At 45.4% G+C, this 22,168-nt stretch overlaps 1 protein-coding gene across 1 annotated transcript; it reads left to right on the top strand.

The window, feature by feature from the left end:
* Window positions 1-420: 420 nt before the first annotated feature.
* On the top strand, window positions 421-5,137 carry LOC109770632 (uncharacterized). The gene is made up of 2 exons (XM_073510627.1): window positions 421-2,235; window positions 2,349-5,137. Exon 1 carries the CDS (start codon window positions 640-642, stop codon window positions 1,549-1,551), a length of 912 nt encoding a protein of 303 aa, XP_073366728.1. The 5' UTR covers window positions 421-639; the 3' UTR covers window positions 1,552-2,235; window positions 2,349-5,137.
* Window positions 5,138-22,168: the final 17,031 nt, after the last annotated feature.

Below are 22,168 nucleotides of genomic sequence, written 5' to 3'. Positions count from 1 at the left end.
CGGGCCTGATTAAGCTGCATGCGGGGCAACCAAACACGCCCATAGCACTTCAAGGGTGGCGCCGTTATTTAAGACATGCCCAGTCTATGCAGTGGTTAGCAAAGCTGTTATCCAGAGTGAGGTACAGGTTTCGACTCCATGCTACGCTGGAAATTTTTCCGTTTTTATTACGTTCCCTCGACTCCTAGGAATGGGCCGGTCCGTTTGCGCGATACTTCAGCGAAACCTCCTCTGTTTGACGCTAACGAGCGTCGATCAGGAGCTCTCGCTCCAACCAGTCTGTCCGCTGTTTTTTGGTTGGCCAATTAGGAGCATGATTGGGCCGGCTAGTAGCGAGCATGATTCTGGGCTGTAGAGCGAGCCCGGCCCAATCACCGGATAGTAGCGTATTCCTCTTGGATGCTCTCATGTGTTTAGGTCAGCCCTTCCTAAAAAAAAAAGTGTTTAGGTCAGCCTCACCACGCCTGCGCCGCCGCCGTCGCTCCCCTGCTTCACCAAAAGCGGAGCGAATCGGGGTCCATCATCGCCGGAGAGGGAGCAAGTGCCGTGGCTAGGTTATTCTTCCAGTCTCATCACCCCTACTAGCCGCCGTAATCAGGGTCCATCGTCGCCAGCGAGGGAGCAAGTGCGCACGTCGACATGTACGGCAAGCGTCTGCGAACCATCGGAGACGATCATGTTACTCGCGTTACAGAGGCGGAGTCCATGGAGCAGGACATACGTGTCCTGCTTGGTCAGATCCATGGTTTCTACAAGAAGGCGCTCAATCGGCTGCCGGTGAAGGGGATTCGCTCGTTGGCACCGCGCCTTCTCAAGGCCGGCCTTTGCATCGGCTTCCTCGACCCAATCTCCAACATCATCCTCAACACAATCTCCTACTGTCCTTCGCCGTTGCCCACCCACGAGGAGGGTGTACTGGCGAGGAAGACGATCTTGTCCAAGATCATCACCGACACTGACGACCCCAGAGTCTTTGAATTACCGCTGGACGCGCACACGGCCCACAGCATGACGGTCGCGCGGCGGTCTCTGGAAGGTCTCGTGAGCTTCCTCATCTACTACTACCGCTACCTCGCGGAGGCAGAAGCCCTGCGCTACCTGCGCCTGGCCGGGGCGGACCTCCTCCTTGCCGTGTGGCTTATTGATCAAGATCGTAACAAGCCCTCAGTGTCCGTCTCTGACCTGCTTGACAGGAAGCCTCCGTTCGATATCTCCTCCCCTACCACCAAAATAGCCCTGCGCTGTGCAGCCGCCTCCGCGAGGCACCCCGAACCAGCCATTCTGGTGAGTGCGTCACTGTTGCTGGCATCTTCGCTGGGTAATGTATCTGAGTATCTACATCAGCATCCCCGCCTCTCCATTAGAATGGTAAGGTGCCTCCGCCAGTGGCTCAGTCTTCAACACTGTCGAGATATGCCCCCCATGGACATATGGCGTCCCATGTATCTTGCCACTTTACGTCTTGCTGTTGGGAAGAGGAAGGAGAAGAAGGAGGAGAAGACGTCTGGATATACAGTCTTTGAAGCTGTTGCTTCTCGACAAGATCCATGAGCTTTACCTAGATGCTCTTTCCAAGCTACCTGGAGATGGCTTGTGCAAGCGTCTCGCCTGCAGCCTCCTCAAGGCTGGCTATTGCTATGGCCCAATGGATCCTGTCTCAAACATCATCCTCAACACTGTCTGGTATGGCTCTACATTCTCTACACACCATGAGTTTGAGCTTAGCTTTGAGGTGGACATGATATGCACCAATGCCCTGATGCGCATAGAGTGCTGCTCTCTCTATGGCCTCGTTGCCTTCATGCGCACTCTCTTCAGCGCTCTAACAGATCATGATGCCATATGGTACCTGCTCATAAGCAATGCTGACATCCGTTCTGCCATTAAAATGGCAGAAGTGGATGGCCATTCTGTGTGCTATGACAATGACCCTTATAGGGAAGCAGCGCGTGCTTCATGGCATCCTGACACTGATGCTCTGGTAAAATTCTTTTCGTCATCCATAATCACAGAATCCACTGAGTCATGTGTGCCGACTCTTGCACTCACGGATGGTGGAATTGAGCGGCTCGCCATGTTGATTTCACCCAATCCTTCACCTACCAAGTCAAGCTCAGAGACCTTATCAGAAAACCAGAAAATGTTCATTCGGGCGGTTCAAAAGAAATTTAAGGCTGACCATTCTTTGTCAGGAAAGTCACTGCTGCATTGTTCAACTATAGTCAGCAAACAGGGGTTTGTGCCTTTTTTTGTTATACTATATTTTATTGCTTTCTACAATATTTCCTGCCATTTTTGCTTAAATGTCCTTTATTGATCTGCTCCCCCTTGTGCCTTGCTGTGTATAGGTGCAATATGAACTTCAGGTGATATGCACTGTGAATCCTGTTGTGGTTGAAGGTACAAGTGTTGCCCTTTTTAAGAAAAATGGCAAATATGAGTATTCTCATATCAACTTTTGGGCAACGCCCAAGGGATCAAACTTCTCTGCCCCTGGTCCAGTACTATTTTTTGCCCAATGTAGCAATGGTGATAAAGATGAGGATGAAAGACCATCCATGTGCGTCCCTGTATCGAGTTCCTGGATATCTGATGGTATACTCTCTTAGCTCTCTTGTCCACACAGTTGGTATCTCATGGTATTTTCCTGCATGGTCTTTGAGTAGTCAATATGAATTGTTTGCCATGCATATGACTACCTGTGCTTCTTTTTCACCTGCAATAGCCTTCCCCTAGCAATTATGATTCCCAAGGATTCATTATTTTTACTAATGCGAATCCTAAGGATTCCACTATGTGGGAAGAATCTTGAACAAACGAGTGCCTCACTACTCTTATTTACAATTCTTCTCATTTATTTTGAACTATAGTTTCCTTTATGCTATGAGTTTCCTTCGATGCATTTGTGTTCACTAGACTTGTCTCGAATAATACTCTTCACATGCACATTTCAGCATTATGTACCTCCAACTCCAAGTAGTCTAAAGTTTTCATGGTACATTTTAAACACAACAATTATCTTTACCATGCACAACTCTCTTATGTTTTAAAGCTTGAAAGCTAAATCTTGAAGGTTTCAACTCACAAATTTAAGATTTGAAAGTATTATGCATCTGACCATCTGTAAAAGCACTTGTGCTGCTATGTTTTCCCAGTATGTTTGAACGATCTAAGCCTGTGTATTGCCAAATAACTAAGGAGCTGCTAAATAAATAAATAAACAGCTAAATTTGACTAATCTAATCCAATTGATGGGACTTAATTGAGCCTATGCTTAATTCTTTTCCAAACACTCCTAATGTATTGCCTTTGCTGAGTTCTTTTCCAAATGCTGGCTTATTTCTTAACTTGAGACATGTGGTTTCCTTCCTTCATAGAACTTAAACGTGCTTTGTTCACCTCAAACAAAATATTGAAAATAAAATAAATATGCTTTGCATACTAGCCCTTGTCACCTCTAACCACCCCTCCCCCTGTCTCGTTCCATGTGTCCTAGCCTTCAGGTATGTTTTCATCACAGGCATGCCATGTACTGCATGTGTGCTGCCTCGCTGCCAGCCAGTTCCTCTGTTGCCCTGCGATCTGCTCCTGATAGGTTTCTGACCTTAGTGTGGCCATTTTAGGGGTAAGATTTTTCTGTCATCTCTTCTTGTTGAAAAGGGGAAAAGACATACAGGCCAAAGCCTAGGGCAATGAAGAGGTGGAAAAACAGAATCTTTTGACATGTGCTGCTTGAAAACATGACAGTGAATATCAAGTGGTTTGTTATGACACAAACGACTGACAGAAGAGTATGCGTGCTCCCTCAGAAAAAAAAAGAGTCTACGTGCAATGTGGTCTTATATTTTCCTTTCTTTCTCCTTAATAGTTAGTGATGCACACTGGTTTGTTTATTGCTCCATCTATGAGTTTCACTTGTTATCTTGCAATCCGTTTGTTTACTCAATTAGTATATTTTTCTGTCAGCACAGGCTATTCATTAAAAATTCGTTCAGGGTAGTCTGAAATTTGGCAGCAGGGCAACCCTTGCTGTCGATTCACACATGGGATTCTGTTAAATACTCCTACAAATATGCAACGATACGCCTGTAGAAAAGTGACACCCAGCATACTTTTTCCTGGCTTTGCCTCCGTATTTGTAATACTTGGTCAGTGTATTTTATGGTACTCCCACCGTCCTTCAACCGGTTGAAATTTCTCTCGCTTAAGCCGCGTGCTACGGATGACACGTGTCCTACCAACCTGCTCGGCCTTATCTCCTCGTATCCAGCGAGAACCACTCGCATTAGATCGATCCCTTTTCGTCCCCGCACATCTCGCCATGGATTTGCTGGTCAAGCCCTATCCGCCATGACATGCTTCCTCAAGCTCCAACCCCTGCAGCCCAAGTTCCACACGCCGGCATCCCGCGCGCAACCATTGTGATGCTGCAACCCCGCGGGGCGACGCTCGGCGCACTCCTGGGACGGAACACGCAGGGGGAGGCGGCTGCTCATCGGTGTTGCCGGCGATGTGATGCGGCGCTCGTCGCCCCGCCCGTGTGGGAACGCAGCAACTCGACCATGGTCGCCGGTGCTGCCACGCATTAACTCATCCATGCCGCCGTGCTGCGATGCAACCTCGTTGGCTCATTGGCAATGTGATGCAATATCGCCGGCTCGCTGATGCTGCATGTCGCCAGCGGCGGAGCTGCAATGGAGCGCTTGTCGGCGGCTTCCTGTGCTCCCGATGCAGCACGCTCGCGGGCGGTTCCCTGTGTTGCATCGCAGCGCTCGCCCGCGACCTCGGAGTTGCCGTGCAGTGCTCAGTGCTCCATTGGAACACCGACGGAGCTGCAATGGAGCTTCGTTGGCGGCTCCCGTGCTCCGATGCAGCGATCGCCGACGCTCCCGGTGCTGCATCGCAACACTCGTCAGCAGCTGGATGAAGCGTTTGGTGCTGCTATGGATTATTAACTGATTAAGTAATCAAATTATTGTATCAATTCTTTACTTTAATGGATCATTTTGCATTAATCATTTTGCCAAACGTTATTCTTTAATCTTTTTCTTTAGTTTTGTTTCACTCGTGTAAGAAACTCTTGTATTGTAAGTTGTAAGAAAGAGTCATTATACCAACTCAGAATTTCTACTAAAAATAACGAATGGTTAAAAAAGTGCTATACATAAGAAAATTAGACTTTCTTCCATGGAACTATTCACGACATATCACACATTTTCCATTTCCTTTTACTTTTACTATAGTCTATTCTTAATATTATTTTTTTTCCTTCCATTGGATTCTTTGGTCAAGAATTGCCTTAGATTTTTTTTTATTTTGACCTGATTGAAATTAAGTGGATGCAATGAAAAAAGAAATTGAATTAGACTACTTAACTATTTCAATCTACTAATCTATTCTATGTAGATTCAAAGATAATATAATAGAAAGAATCTATATTGTCCTAGAAAGACCTATACAAGAGGCCCATACAGTATAACTGGGTGGGTGCAAAGGCATCAACCCCTTTTCACCACTAAGCTATGCCTTAGTCTGCTGAATTTATACAACTTAGGGTCCGTTTGGATGTAAAATATTTTGGGCGTGTCTAAAACTCATCTAGATGTGAGATAACTATATCACATCTAAGTTGATTTTTGTAGCACTTGTTTTTTTGACAATGTAAGACTTTATTTCTCAGATAATCGTGAGGTCGTTTACAATAAGATGAGAAATAAAGTCTAGGATAGCCTCTTCCCAAATCTGAGAGGATCTATTAGACAAAGATGCTTTAGCTATACAATTAGCTAACTTCTCGAGGGCATTTAGTTACTTCATACTGAGCAAAATCTAAGCCCATCTCCTTACACTCCAAAAGAGTTTCCGAATCCTGCCCAAGGAAAGCTTCAAGGTTAAGAGCTTCAACTGCGTTAGAGCTGTCAGACTCAATGTGTAAGCTGTTGCATCCAATTTTGGCTGCTTGGTAAAAACCATTACGAATAGCTATTAGCTCTGCCGCATCCACTGACACCACATGTGGTATAAACCAAGCAGCCACAACAATAAACTCGCCATGCTGATCTCGTGCTACTACTCCTGTACCTGCAGTCACTTTCTCCACGCTGAAGGATGCATCAACATTAATTTTGACCACTCCTCTCTTTGGCTTGTGCCGCATATGATCACGTTTTACCACTGGCTGGTTTGGTGTTAGTGAGCGGATGAAATTTGTCGCTAGAGCTTTTATTAATACTATAGTTTGGTTCGGCGGCCGGACTGTCTTCCCCTTGACCATTTGCCGTCTCTGCCACCAGATATACCAGCTCCCGACAACAATCAACTCTGCCATAGATAGATTACTTACAGTATCATGCTGATCCATGAGGGAAGACATAGTGAAAGATCCTGATCGGTCCTCTAGCACCGCTTTCTGAATTTCTTCTTTTAGCCCCAGCTCACTCCAGATATGCATCGCTCTTTCACAGGTAAACAAGCAATGTTGTGCATCTTCAAACCTATATGACATATCGGACATTGCCTCATGACCGGTGATGATGACATGTACCTAGGGTAAGGTCCTAGGCCTGACCTACATGCCCTACCCAAGGACACTACGCAAGAGGCCAAGACCTACAAAGATAGAAAGAGGATACCGACTGGAATCATCACAGAGGGCAACTCACTCTACAGAAGATCTACTCGGATATCCCACTTCCACTCGATCATCTTTATTCACTCAGAATACAAGATTTCACTCGAAGGACAGAAGACCTAGCGTCACCCCAGGATGGCAACGGTCGGACATTCACTCTGTCGCCATAAAGATCATTAAACACGGGCGTTACCAATAATGTTCGTACCTTTATTCTCATTGAACCCTTGCGTAACTAAGGACTGCGAGGGGTCGGTGTACTCTATATAAGCCACCCCTCCCCTCTTGCACAAGGGTTCACACTCCCTGTAACTCAACACTCCAATCAACACAAAGCCTCCGTGACACCAAGACATAGGGCTGTTACCTCCTCCGAGAGGGGCCCGAACTCGTAAATCCGAGTGTACAATCTCGCCGTAGCTAGGCTCTGCCCTCTTCTACGTATCCCCTACCTCTACTGTCAGATTCGTTCCCACGACAGTTGGCGCCCACCATGGGGCAGGAGTCTAAGCGACTTCCGGCGAGGTTGCGATCTTCGATCTCCTTCGACATGGTTTCCGACGGTGGATTGTCTTTGGGCCGCGAGATCCGTCTCGGCGTGCTCACCTTCATCGTCGATGATTCGTCCTGGATCCAGGAAGCCCCCCTCAACGTCGAGGCACTCCCTATTCGCGAGGCGGCGCACTTCCGTGCGAGTGCCCGCGGTGTCCTCTTGCGGCAGTCGTCGACTCAGTATCGGTCGGCTCCCGCGCCGTCTCCCCTCCCCGCTGCTTGCCGCCGTAAGCGATCTGGTCGCTCGTGGCTCCAGCGGTGGGTGAAGCACGCGGTGGCTCGTCAGTCTTCCACTCCCCAGATCGCGACAATCGAGCTCGACGAGTCCCTGTACGGCTTGTTCGATCTGTCGACTGGCCACTCAGATATGCTTTCTGAGTGTGAAAGCAATGATCCCGCCACAAAAGTCCTCATGGTCGGCTCCCAATGCAGCCCACCGGGGTTCCCCATGGCGGGGGCGATGGTCCGTCGCACGACAATGGCGAGTACAACCCGCAAGCCGTCACTACAGAACAGAGAGAGGAACTGCAACGCAGGAACGAGCAAACTCTCCAGACCCCCATCATTGGGAGACCGCCGAGGCTCAAGCTTTGGAGGCTGCGCGTGTAGCCACTCTGGCTGAACGTGCGCGCCTGGAGGATCTCCAGAAGTCACTCGACGACCGCACTTGCAGGCCACCTCCAAATCCCAGTCGACGACAATGGCAATTGTTTCTGACTGGATCTCGAGATGGGTGTCACGTATATCGCACTCCAATTCAGAATGTTGCAGCAGCTGCACGTATTGCAGATTCGATCCAACCATCATGTTCCGAGGCTGGAAGAGGTCTAGAGCAGATTCGAACGCTGCTCAGAGCGACAGGGGAGCAGAATTCGACTATTTCTCAGTAGCGCAATAGTATTCACAGCAGGCCCGTCAGAGCGGACACGGTCCAATCTGCCCATAGCCCAAGATCGTCTCCGAGGGGTGAAGATCATGGTTATCGCCAGGACCAGTACCTGGATGCCACAGGCAGTTTGATCCACGACATCACCGTGACGACCACCGTCGAGTGCCCAGCCCCCTCCGAGGGGTGGTTCATACGCACCCCGGCGGTATGATGACAGGCGCCTGTACGGTGACGAGTGGAGGATTCTAGTCGACCCCCAAGAGCCTGAGTTTGATGCAAGATCAGCCCTCGTGCAGGGCCTGGTTGACAGAGGCAGGGCTCACCGAGAGGGTATGGACAGGGATCACCCGAGTGGAAGCAGAGCGTTTGTTTCTCGGCCTGAGTGTTTCAGTAGGGCCATTCGAGCTGCTGAGATTCCTCCCAACTTTAGATTGGCTAGTGGGGTGAGTAAGTTCACTAGCGAATCGAAGCCAGATACGTGGTTAGAAGATTATCGAGTGGATGTGCAGATCGGTGGAGACAATGACGAAGTGGCCATGAAGCACCTACCCTTGATGCTTGAAGGCTCGGCAAGGGCGTGGCTGAACCTGTTGGCTCCCGCCATCATATACTATTGGGAAGACTTGGCCCGAGTGTTTATCAAAACATTTGAAGGCACTTGCAAGCGACCCGCTGGGCTGACTGAGTTACAACACTGCGTTCAGAAGCCAAATGAAACTTTGAGAGATTACATTCAGCGTTGGACCACGCTTCACCATGTGGTGGAGAACGTTTCGGAGCACCAAGCAATTTGCGCCTTCAAAGAAGGTGTCCGGTACACGGAGCTCATTTTGAAATTTGGTCGCTCCAGAGCCATGTCTCTGAACCGAATGATGGAGATAGCCACTCGGTACACGAATGGCGAAGAAGAGAACGACTCCGTAGTGGAAAAGGAAAGGTTGTAGACCCTGACACCGGAGGAGGGAATCCCAGTCGAAAGCAGAAGCGCAAAGCTGAAGCCTCTGGTCAAGCTGAAGCCGCAGTAGTAGCTCCCCAAGGCCAAAGAACAGTGGGTTCCTAAGAAGAGAGATCAGTTTGGCCAAGATGTCTTGGATCTACCATGTGCCATCCACACGAAGAAAGACGAGGAGGGTAACCTGATTATACCCAAGCATACCACACGATAGTGCAGACTCCTTATTCAACAATTCTGTGAAGGTTAGCCAAGTGAAAAGGGCTCCGACAAGGATGAGGATGAAGAAAAGGCAGAAGATTACCCAATGGTCAATGCTACTCTGGTGATTTTTGCTGGCATTGAGAGCAAAAGTCGACTGAAAGTCATCAACCGAGAGGTGAACATGGTTGCTCCGGCAACTACAACGTACCTCAAATGGTCAAAGACTCCCATTACCTTTGACCATTTGGATCACCCAGCTCACGTTGCTACCCCCGTGCAACAGGCTTTGGTAGTGGATCCAATTGTCGGAGGCACTCGGTTGCGCGAAGTTCTCATGGACGGCGGTAGAGGTCATATGCGTTCTCAGAATTTTTTCAAAAGAACAAGTTTGAGGAATTTGACCAGGAATGTCTTGAGGAATTTCACTAAGCGGTCTTTGACTTAGGTTCCAGAGCTGTATATATTGAAAATCCACACAACTGAGGAATCTTGAGGAAAAACGTTGCTTAGAGAAACAAATCAAGAACAAATGCAACTGTGGTGTTTAAGAGTGTGGAAGTTGAAGAATAAACACCTTTTGAAGATTTTGTGGAAATCATCAGAATCAACAAGGGCAGTAAAAATAAATTTTATTTACCCTTGACGAAGAACACGACGAACTGGGAGTTGTATATGGGAAGTTCGTCTGTTTAGATCTTCCACACCCTAACTTGGTGGAGGAAGACAGCTACGGCGGCGGCGGAGTGAAGATTTCCGCGACCGGCACGAGTACGACAGCGACGAGGTCGAGGCAGTGAAGCTCTTCCTCACCGGCGACGATGGAAGTAGCGGCGGCGCTAGGTCTGAGAGCTCGAGCGGGGTAAATGAGGTCTGAGGAGGGTGAGGGGTATTTATAACCGAGGTAAAAAAAACTGCTGGTCCGAGGAAAATGGACGAACGTGCCCCTGACTCTTCTCATCCTAGCGACATGTGTCACCCACGTACAGTGAGGTGGAGATCGTGTGAGATCGTGGGTGAATAGGATAATCATATCGTGGGATGTGGAAGGGTTTGAGCGGCAAAAGCCAAAAATTCAGATAAGAATATTTTAAAGTTTCGTTCGCAAATTCTTCAGCTGACAAGGACACAGTGAAGATTTTGAACGAGTTTCAAATAGAACGCACATGAAGAATTTGTGAACAGACTGGGTTGAGTTTAGCATAGAGGGGGACGGGTCCGATCACATTCACTTAGCAGAAAAGTCAACTTGAAGAAATAGCAATAAGTGAATGCTGTAGAGGACTGAAAACTCAAATATATATATAGACAATGAAGAACAAGGTCGGAAAGAGTGAAGACATTGCAAAGTTGAACAACTGAGGAATTTCAAAAACTGAAGAAAAACTCAAATTGAAGAATTTCAACTTTTGTTGGTGACGTGACCCACCGTATAAGAATGATGATTTCAGATGTCGCGTACAATTGTCGTAGGGCTCTGAGAATCAAATTCTTCGTTAATTTCTTCACACTTAGAGGGTTAGTCTTCATTGATTGAAGAAAAATGTTACTTCGTGTGTTGCACATCTAAGTCATCAATTTTGCATAAGTGTTAGGATGTGTGTCCTTTTCAAAGGACAGTCGAAGATTCTAAGATACTTAGCTCACACCGCAACTTGCTAAATCTCTTCTCATCCAAGGGCTTTGTGAATATATCGGCTAGCTGTTCTTCTGTCTTCACATGCTCGATAGAGATGTCGCCCTTCAACACATGATCTCGAAGAAAATGATAACGAATCTGGATGTGCTTTGTCTTCGAGTGCTCAACTGGGTTATGAGCAATCTTGATGGCTGATACGTCTCCAACGTATCTACTTTTCCAAACACTTTTGCCCTTGTTTTGGACTCTAACTTGCATGATTTGAATGGAACTAACCCGGACTAACGCTGTTTTCAGCAGAAATGCCATGGTGTTATTTTTGTGCAGAAATAGAAGTTCTCGGAATGACCTGAAAATCCACGTAGACACGTTTTGGAATTAATGAAAAATACTGGCGAAAGAATCAGCATTAGGGGGCCCACACCCTGTCCACGAGGGTGCAAGGCGCGCCCCCCTGGGCCCCCCTGGGACTCCACCGTCCTCAATCCCAACTCCATATATTCACTTTCGGGGTGAAAAATCAGAGAGAAGGATTCATCGTGTTTTACGATACTGAGCCGCTGCCAAGCCCTAATCTTTCTCGGGAGGGCTAATCTGGAGTCCGTTCGGGGCTCCGGAGAGGGGAATCCATCGTCGTCATCATCATCAACCATCCTCCATCACCAATTTCATGATGCTCACCGCCGTGCGTGAGTAATCCCATCGTAGGCTTGCTGGACGGTGATGGGTTGGATGAGATTTACCATGTAATCGAGTTAGTTTTGTTAGGGTTTGATCCCTAGTATCCATTATGTTCTAAGATTGATGTTGCTATGACTTTGCTATGCTTAATGCTTGTCACTAGGGCCCGAGTGCCATGATTTCAGATCTGAACCTATTATGTTTTCATGAATATATGTGAGTTCTTGATCCTATCTTGCAAGTCAATAGTCACCTACTATGTGTTATGATCCGGCAACCCTGAAGTGACAATAATCGGGACCACTCCCGGTGATGACCGTAGTTTGAGGAGTTCATGTATTCATTAAGTGTTAATGCTTTGGTCCGGTACTCTATTAAAAGGAGGCCTTAATATCCCTTAGTTTCCAATAGGACCCCGCTGCCACGGGAGGGTAGGACAAAAGATGTCAAGCAAGTTCTTTTCCATAAGCACGTATGACTATATTCGGAATACATGCCTACATTACATTCATGAACTGGAGCTAGTTCTGTGTCACCCTATGTTATAACTGTTGCATGAGGAATCGCATTCGACATAATTATCCATCATTGATCCATTGCTTACGTGCTTTTCACATATTGATCTTTGCTTAGTTACTTTTCCGTTGCCACTGTTACGATTGCTATAAAAACTGCTACTGTTACTTTTGCCACCGTTATCGTTACTCCCATACTACGTTGCTACTAAATACTTTGTTGCAGATATTAAGTCTTTCAGGTGTGGTTGAATTGACAACTCAACTGCTAATACTTGAGAATATTCTTTGGCTCCCCTTGTGTCAAATCAATAAATTTGGGTTGAATACGCTACCCTCGAAAACTGTTGCGATCCCCTATACTTGTGGGTTATCAAGACTATTTTCTGGCGCCGTTGACGGGGAGCATAACTCTATTCTTTGAGTCACTTGGGATTTATATCTGTTGATCACTATGAGGAACTTGAAAGATGAAAGAACCAGGATTTTTCCCTCAACTACGAGGGGAGGTAAGGAACTGCCATCTAGCTCTACACTTGATTCACCTTCTGTTATGAGTAAATTTGCGACACCTACACCTGTTATTGATTCCGATTTGTCGCATGTTATTGATGATGCCACTTCTGCTATGCATGATGCTTATGATGAAACTACTTCTATGCTTGATAATACTGTGCCATTAGGTGAATTTCTTGATAAACAACTTGCTAGGGTTAGAGAGAATGAAATTATTGAAACAGATAATATTGATGAAGTGATGATGAAGATTCTCCCCCTAGATGTGAATTGCCTGATGTGCCTGAGGGTTAATTATGTTATGGATGAAGAAACTGCTAGAGACCTTTTTGCTTGCAAAGATAGATATGATCTTAATAAACTATTAGCTAAGCTGAAAGAAAAGTCTTTGAATGCTAGAATGAAATATGACCCTGCTTTTGCTACTTCACCTATCTGTATTTCTAATAAGGATTATGATTTCTCTGTCGATCCTGAGTTAGTTACTTTGGTTGAATCTGATCCTTTTTATGGCTATGAATCTCAAACTGTTGTGGCACATCTTACTAAATTGAATGATATAGCCACCCTATTCACTCATGAGGAAAAAATTCGTTACTACTATATCCTTAAGTTATTTCCGTTCTCATTAAAGGGTGATGCTAAAACATGGTTTAATCCTCTTGCTCCTGGTTGTGTGCATAGTCCCTAGGATATGATTTATTACTTCTCTGCTAAATATTTCCCCACTCATAAGTAACAAGCTGCATTAAGGGAAAGATATAATTTTGTGCAAATTGAAGAAGAGAGTCTCCACTGATACGTCTCCAACGTATCTATAATTTTTGATTGTTCCATGCTATTATATTATCTGTTTTGGATGTTTATGGGCTTTATTAAACACTTTTATATTATTTTTGGGACTAACCTATTAATCTAGAGCCCAGTGCCAGTTTCTGTTTTTTTGCCTATTTCAGTGTTTCGTAGAAAAGGAATATCAGACGGAGTCCAAATGGAATGAAACCTTCGGGAGAGTTATTTTTGAAACAGAAGCAATCCAGGAGACTTGGAGTGCACGTCAGGGAATCAATGAGGAGAGCACAAGGCAGGGGGCACGCCTACCCCCTGGGCGTGCCCTCCACCCTCGTGGGCCCCTCGTGGCTCCTCTGACTGACTTCTTTCGCCTATATATATATCCATATACCCTAAAAACATCGGGGAATAGGATAGATCGGGAGTTCCGCCGCCGCAAGCCTCTGTAGCCACCAAAACCAATCGGGACCCTGTTCCGGCACCCTGCCGGAGGGGGGAACCCTCACCGGTGGCCATCTTCATCATCCCGACGCTCTCCATGACGAGGAGGGAGTAGTTCACCCTCGGGGTTGAGGGTATGTACCAGTAGCTATGCGTTTGATCTCTCTCTCTCTCTCTCGTATTCTTGAGGTGGTACGATCTTGATGTATCGCGAGCTTTGCTATTATAGTTGGATCTTATGATGTTTCTCCCCTCTACTCTCTTGTGATGGATTGAGTTTTCCCTTTGAACTTATCTTATCGGATTGAGTCTTTAAGGATTTGAGAACACTTGATGTATTGCGTGGGATGCCCGTGGTGACAATGGGGTATTCTACTCATTCACTTGATGTATGTTTTTGTGATCAACTTGCGGGTTCCGCCCATGAACCTATGCATAGGGGTTGGCACATGTTTTCGTCTTGACTCTCCGGTAGAAACTTTGGGGCACTCTTTGAAGTTCTTTGTGTTTGTTGAATAGATGAATATGAGATTGTGTGATGCATATCGTATAACCATGCCCACGGATACTCGAGGTGACATTGGAGTATCTAGGTGACATTAGGGTTTTGGTTGATTTGTATCTTAAGGTGTTATTCTAGTACGAACTCTATGATAGATCGAACGGAAAGAATAGCTTCGTGTTATTTTACTACGGACTCTTGAATAGATCGATCAGAAAGGATAACTTTGAGGTGGTTTCGTACCCTACCATAATCTCTTCGTTTGTTCTCCTCTATTAGTGACTTTAAAGTGACTCTTTGTTGCATGTTGAGGGATAGTTATATGATCCAATTATGTTATTATTGTTGAGAGAACTTGCACTAGTGAAAGTATGAACCCTAGGCCTTGTTTCCTAGCATTGCAATACCATTTACGCTCACTTTTATTACTTGTTACCTTGCTGTTTTTATATTTTCAGATTACAAAAACCTATATCTACCATCCATACTGCACTTGTATCACCATCTCTTCGCCGAACTAGTGCACCTATACAATTTACCATTGTATTGGGTGTGTTGGGGACACAAGAGACTCTTTGTTATTTGGTTGCAGGGTTGTTTGAGAGAGACCATCTTCATCCTACGCCTCCCACGGATTGATAAACCTTAGGTCATCCACTTGAGGGAAATTTGCTACTGTCCTACAAACCTCTGCACTTGGAGGCCCAACAACGTCTACAAGAAGAAGGTTGTGTAGTAGACATCAAGGTTTTTTCTGGCGCCGTTGCCGGGGAGGTTAGTGCTTGAAGGTATATCTTTAGATCTTGCAATCGAATCTTTTAGTTTCTTGTTTTATTACTAGTTTAGTTTATAAAAGAAAACTACCAAAAAATGGAATTGAGTTTGCCTCATACGCTTCATCTTTTTAATATCTTTCGTGAGAATGATGGAAAGGAAAATTGTGCTCAAGTGCTAGAAGAAGAAGTCTATAGAATGTTTTGCACTAAATCTTTGAATGATGAGCATGATTGCAATGTTATTACTATGAACTCTTTGAATATCCATAGTACTAATGATGATTGCACTAGTTATGATGAAAATATCTCTTATAAGCATGTCAATTTTTGTGGAGTGCATAGAGTTTGCAAGTACATACCAAATAGGGAAAATAGATTTTGCAAGAGGCATAAGTATTTGGAAACTAAATGGTTGCAAGAAAGGCTAAATGTTAGTGCTGAAAATTTAAAATATCTTACCCATACTTGTGAACTTTGCAATGAACATGGTCATTTAAATATCAAATGCAAATTGTTTCATGATCGAATCGTGTCCAAAAATTGTGATGACTTGATTTCCCTTGCACATCATAATGAACTTAGTTTGCTTTTGGGTTATGAAGAAATGAAACGTCAAACTAAGCTTATTCCAGAATATAACCTCGAGAAATTCCTCGATATTGATCTAGAAGAAACTTATATGTATTGTGCGGTGAATTGTATTGAAAATCCTTATATTGCCAATTACATAAAGAAAAGAAAACAAATAGAGGATGAAGAGAATACTAATGAAAGGGAAGAGGCTTCCCAATATCCTCCTATTGTTTCTTATGATGAATTAGGTAACGAGGAGGAGCCTTCTATCCAACCAATCTCATCAATAAGGAGCTCTAAAGAGAGGGTTAAACCCACACATGAGGTGAAAAAGAAAAAGAAAAGACGGAGAAGCAAAGGTAGAAAGGTATCCCTCCCAAATGATGTTGCTCCTATTACTCATTGTGATGATGATAATTGCTATACTATTGGTGCTATCCATACTATTAACGATGAGAGTGATTATGCTTATGATATGAAAAGGCCCAAGATTGGGGATACTATGTTTGATGAGAATGACATGTTTGAGAATATATTTGCTGAAATTAATGTTGGCCCAAGCTTGGGGATGCTATGTTTAATGAAGATGATATTTTTAGCCTCCCAAGTTTTGAAGAGCAAATTTATTATGACAATAGCATGCCTCCTATTTATGATGATTATAGCGATGAAACTTATGCTATAAAGAGTAGTGATGATTATATTTATAAAACTTGATATGATTATGATTACCCTTTTTCTGAACACTACTCTTTTAACGTGGAAACAATTTATAGTATTTAAGTTTCTTATGATACTCCCACTATTCCGAATGAGAAGAATTTTTCTTATGTGGAGAGTAATAAAAATTCTATGCTTGTAGATCATAAAAAGAATGCTTTATGTGATTGTTATTGTCGGGGATATACCCCGCGGTATGACCCGGCCGGGAGTATGACCCGGCCGGACTTGACGCTTCATCGTAACCCGCCGGAAGATTGGCAACTCATGAGCCTGGTGATTTAATGATGGCCACGACGGCGGGTCAGACGGATGACAAGGGCCCAAGGCCCAGTAGGCCGGGACGTGTTATTATGGGCCGGCTTAAGACGGAAGGCATGAGGAATATTTCCTTTACGAGGAAGCAAGACCCGTACTTGTATCCGACTTGTAATAGAAAATAAGTTAGTTCTAATCCTACTAGGACTCTACATGTAAAGCCGCCTCTCCAACTTATATAAGGAGGGGCAGGGCACCCCAAAGAGGGAACAAGAAACAATCTATAGGGCTAGACACCGAGAGCCGGTTCCCGGCGACTCTCTCGTGATCATAATGAGACCTAGCCTCAAACAGCATGTAGGGTTGTTACCGGATGATGTTTCCCGGGGCCCGAAGCTGTCTAAATCCTCGTCTTGTATTGCGTCTCTCAATTCCGCTCAACCCCTCTCAAGCTACTACATAGATGCGTTGGCCACGCGATTAAGTCCTGACACTAAGGACATCCGCCGTGACAATTCCACGACAGTTGGTGCCCACCGTGGGGCTTGCGCACGGTGGTGATGAGTTCTTGAAGGGATCTCTCCAGGGATCGAGAAGCTCGTGCTTGGCCGCATGAAGGAGAGTCGGCACCGAATAATCACGCAGGATAGCCCAGCATAAGTCAACCTCGGGCAGAGCCGGCAAATTTGCCGTTTTATGATCTGGTATATACGGGATTGAGAATATTAGGATTGCGTGCGTCGCCACAGGCGTCGCTGGGTGATCCGTCGAATTTGATTTTCCGCTGTTGTGCGGCCACGCGTGAGCAGAAGAAACATCCAGGTCGATTTCGGATATGCTGCCCTACGAGGAAGCCAAGTCGCAAGTTTGAGCCGATCGATATCCGTTGAATGCACCGCAAAGTCTGCAAACGACCGGGACCTGTCCAAATCCACTGACGTGTACTTTCTACCGGCTCAAGTCCTGAGACGACAGCGACGTAACAATCATTAGGGGATTCTTGCCTGAAGGAGCCCGAGACGGTCTGCTACCCACGGCAAATAGTATATTACAATACTAATACAACAGATCCGCGTGTACTGGGGCAGCCGTGCCTGATGCAGGCTAGTATGGGCAGCTGGGTAAAGCGACGAGGGAGCCACCAAAAGTCAGCACTAGTATGGGCATCCATCCAAAGAAGAATTGAGGATTAGTACTACAAGCACCGTCATCATTTGGGAAAAATGTACTAGTACATGCACAGTTTCCAAAAACCAGTCTTTATGTTTCCCAATGGAGCCACGCAAGGAAAAATACATCCATCATTTTCAATATTCAGCGGTGGAAGAACTCATCTTCACCTGAGTCGCCTCAGCCGTAGGCCGTCTGCGAGTCGACTGCGAGCCGCCGAACCTGGTATACACAGTTAAACCGCCTTTGCTGGCTGTACCATTGCGCCGCGGGATGCCTTTGCCTTTGAGAGATAAAGAAGATATTACGAGAAACGAGACTGCAAGTTTATAATTGCTGGAATATGGCGTTTACCCAACAGAACATCAGGCGATATCTTTCCTCTGTATTTTATGAGCATATTAATTCGTCCGAGAACAATTACTCTGCCCTGTAATATTTTTACACAGGACAATTTTTTATGCCATTATACTGCAGATACGGAGTGCATGCACTAGCATTCGTCCATTACACGCTGCTCGACACACATGCGTGCAAGCCGCCGTTCCTGCGGTCTAGTCCGCATCAACTCGTCAGGATCATGCGAATTGCCTGATAAAGCGCGCACAGGCCGCCGTCTACATCAACATATGGCCGACTCGCTCGTCCGTGCCGGTTTACAACGCCGCGGCCGACTCGCCCGTCCGCACCACCTTACAACGTCACGGATGACTCGCTCGTCCGCCTTCACCGCCGGTTCACATGTCCGCGCTAGCTTACAACGCCGTGGCCGACTTGCTGTCCGCGCCGGCTTACAAACGTCGCGGCCGACTCACCCGTCCGCACCAGTTTACCACGCCGCGGCCGGTTCACCCGTGAGCGACTTCAACTTCACCTAGCGATCATCAATTTCATGGCGGATTATTTCCGGCCTGGCACATCAGGTGATATCCATCTAAAATGTATTTTATTGGTACATATTATTTTTTGTCAAAGAGCAGTTTATCTTTGTCTTGATCTGCAATATTGTTGATGCAGGACAATTGCTCACTACATCAAAACGATGTGGTTAACTCGCCCATCCGCACCGGCTTACAACGCCACGGCCGGCTCATCTGTCTGTGGCGCCTCTGATGCAACGGTCGTCTTTACCATCCATTTCTCGCGGCCTGGTCTATATCAACATACCGGGCCGCACCCGTCTGCGTGAGCTGATTATTGAGTATGAGCAAGTCACGGCTTGGGAAGCCCGGTTTTTTTTCTTCCAACAAAATTGGAGGCAAATTATCATGTATTATCAGCCGCCGTCTGCACTGGATGGTTCAAATGGGCAGGCGCACAAGTCGCCGCCACTACAGTTTGGTTAACTTCAAACAGCCAGTTGGAAGGGACCATTGGCCGAGTTGCTGACACGGCTCATACAAGATCATTTATAACCCGCCACAGTCACCTCAACCTTCTGTGGATTCACATCGCGCTATCAACACCAATGACATACACCTTATGCTATAGTCAATATGGAGGATCTCAAAGCCAACTCCTCGAGTCGTCTTGAGACTCGGGGGCTACAATGATATGACTCGGCAGCATTGGTCGGTTTCAATGCATTCAAGAATTCCGGGTCATTGGAGGGAGAAATAATTCGGTCCCGGAGGCTACCGCCATATTGGTGAAAAAGTTTAAAGGCCGTCAGAAAATTTCCGGCTTAAAAAGAAGGATTCCGGTTTAGATCCGGCTCAAGAGACTTGACATCTCCCACAAAGCACTGAAGCTCTTAAATATCCGGTTTAAAATCCGGTTCAAGGGAAATTTATCTGCCACAAAGTTTTGAAGCTCTCAAATCCGGTTCAAAATCCGGTTCAAGGTAAATTTGTTTATCACAAAGCTTTGAAACTCTCAATTCCGGTTCAAAAAGAATTTATCTCTCGCAAAAGTTTGAGTTCTCAGGAAAAATTAAAGGGACCAAAAAGAGTTTGTTACAAAGCACAACCCAAACATAGGTACCCTGCTTTGATGACTATTGGGAGCTGATCGTATTCGAATTTAGCTTAACCCTTTTGGTGTGACCCTGATCGTATTCGAATCAGAGTCGTTAAATATTCTCATGATCACTAGGGGGCTTCCTGTTCAAACATAGGTCGTATTCGAACCAAAGAGAACATAGCTATCGGTACCCTCTTGATCGGCACACTGCCGAGCTCACTAGGGGGCTTCTTGATCGTATTCGAATCATAGCTCAACCCCTTTTGGGAACCGACGTGGATCGTATTTGAATCAGCGTCGTTAAGCAACTCTCAAGGTCATTTGGGGGCTTCCTGTTCAAACATAGGTCGTATTCGAACCAAAGAGAACATAGCTGTCGGTACCCTCTTGATCGGCAACGCCAAAGCCACTGGGGGCTATATGATCGTATTCGAATCTTAGCTTAACCCCTTTGGGACGGTTTTCTGATCGTATTCGAATCAGAAGCCTCAAATTTTTTGAAGTCTCTTTTTGCAAACAATTTTTTGGATTTTATTTGAAGTTCTTTTGATCATATCTGAAGCATATATGTGGCTTCGATTAACCCAGCTTGACTTTGGATGATAAGTCGCCATCATATGACAATCATAAACATTTGGAAGTCTTGATTTCTAAAGATTGGGTTATCACCCTTACTGCACAGGTCATGTAAACCGGTAGTACAAATTCAATATCACAATGGTTATATGTGAGATATTATGACCCGCCCTGCGGTAAACCGTCAAGGGATTTTGTGATCTACTTGTGTGCAGGATAAGACTACATTTGGGTGGTTACCCGTCCTGGCTTTTGACGTTAAGTCGCCAGGGCATATGTTGTTTAATCTCTGTGCAGGATTTACAGAGCTATGACTTACATAAATGATTAAGTTCAAGCCCATCATCAAAGATTGAAATTGGCATCTCAAAAGGGTTATCAATTCTTGATTTTCTCAAAGGCTATAAGCCGCCGGGTTATAGCCGTTCCGGCTTACAATGGAGGCGTATTAAATTGCCATCGGCCAAGAGCCGCCGGGTATTTAAACTCCGGATTTACTTATCAACATATGAGGTATTCAAAGTCGCTTTGGCGCACTGGCTATTATTTTATCAATGGATATGATTTATTCTACAATGAAAAAGAATAGTCCCGAGTCGCTGCAGGCTTACAACCCGGCACTTGGGGGCTACATTATTTAAATTGAGATCACATCAAAATATGCAAGTCCCATGTCACTGCCAGCATGCACCATGGCACTTGGGGGCTAATGTAAAGACATTTTTTGCTCAACTTATTGAAGACCCGACTCATCACATTGTAATGAGCCGGCCCTTGGGGGCTACCAATTGCTCCTGTCGAAAATTCAAGGTACACAAGCTTTAATCCATTATATTGAAAGATCCACTGCTCAGTTGGTAGAGTACAAAGCTCTTAACCTTGTGGACGTGGGTTCAAGCCCCATGGTGGAGATTACATCATATGATGTTATTATCAATGAATCATATACAAAGTCCGAGCTCAGTAATATCTTACTAAGCCGGCCCTTGGGGGCTACACGTTGTTGCTCAAGTTTACATGGTTATATCTACAAAGTCCCTGCTCATTATTGCATAATGACCCGGCCCTTGGGGGCTACACTGGTTGAAGTTTTTATGAGCATAAGGCAATTACAAGTCCCAGGTTGCTGTAAGCATGACAACCCGGCACTTGGGGGCTACAAGTGATATGCATATAAGGGAGAAAAAGTCTTCAAATTCTCAGTTTGGAGTAGACCAGCTTAACCCGGTGTCTGCAACAATCATGACCTGGCATCATTTATTTATAACCCGACAATTTTGGCAATCATAAATTGGCAAGATCTTCATCTTTAAGCCGGCTGAATATCATTTGAATATTCAAGACCAATATTTTTGTTAAGTCAGAGCATTGAAGGCCGACTCAAATGGATTATTTCTTATAATATTTCTCTACAAGAGCCAATGTCAGCAAATTGGTTATGAAGCTGGCCTATTGACCCGAATTTTTTAGAAGAAGTGCCTGGATTTTTTGCATTGGCAAGGTTTGGACATATCTGTTAAAAGAGATTTTCTATAAGATCTTGAGTATGCATCCAGGAGGAAATGACAAGGACTCAAAGATGATCAGGTGCCGGTTCAGGAAAATATTTAACCCGGAGCATAACCTATCAAGTTTGTTCTTGTGTTTATTTTACAGGATCAGTTTAACATGGATAAATCCAAATTAAACTGGGGGCTAATGTCGGGGATATACACCGCGGTATGACCCGGCCGGGAGTATGACTCGGCCGGGAGTATGACCCGGCCGGGAGTATGACCCGGCCGGACTTGACGCTTCATCGTAACCCGCCGGAAGATTGGCA

The sequence above is a fragment of the Aegilops tauschii genome, chromosome 3 (assembly GCF_002575655.3).
Source record: "Aegilops tauschii subsp. strangulata cultivar AL8/78 chromosome 3, Aet v6.0, whole genome shotgun sequence".
NCBI classification, from domain to species: Eukaryota; Viridiplantae; Streptophyta; class Magnoliopsida; order Poales; family Poaceae; genus Aegilops; species Aegilops tauschii.
This window is presented reverse-complemented; position numbering and strand designations above follow the sequence as displayed.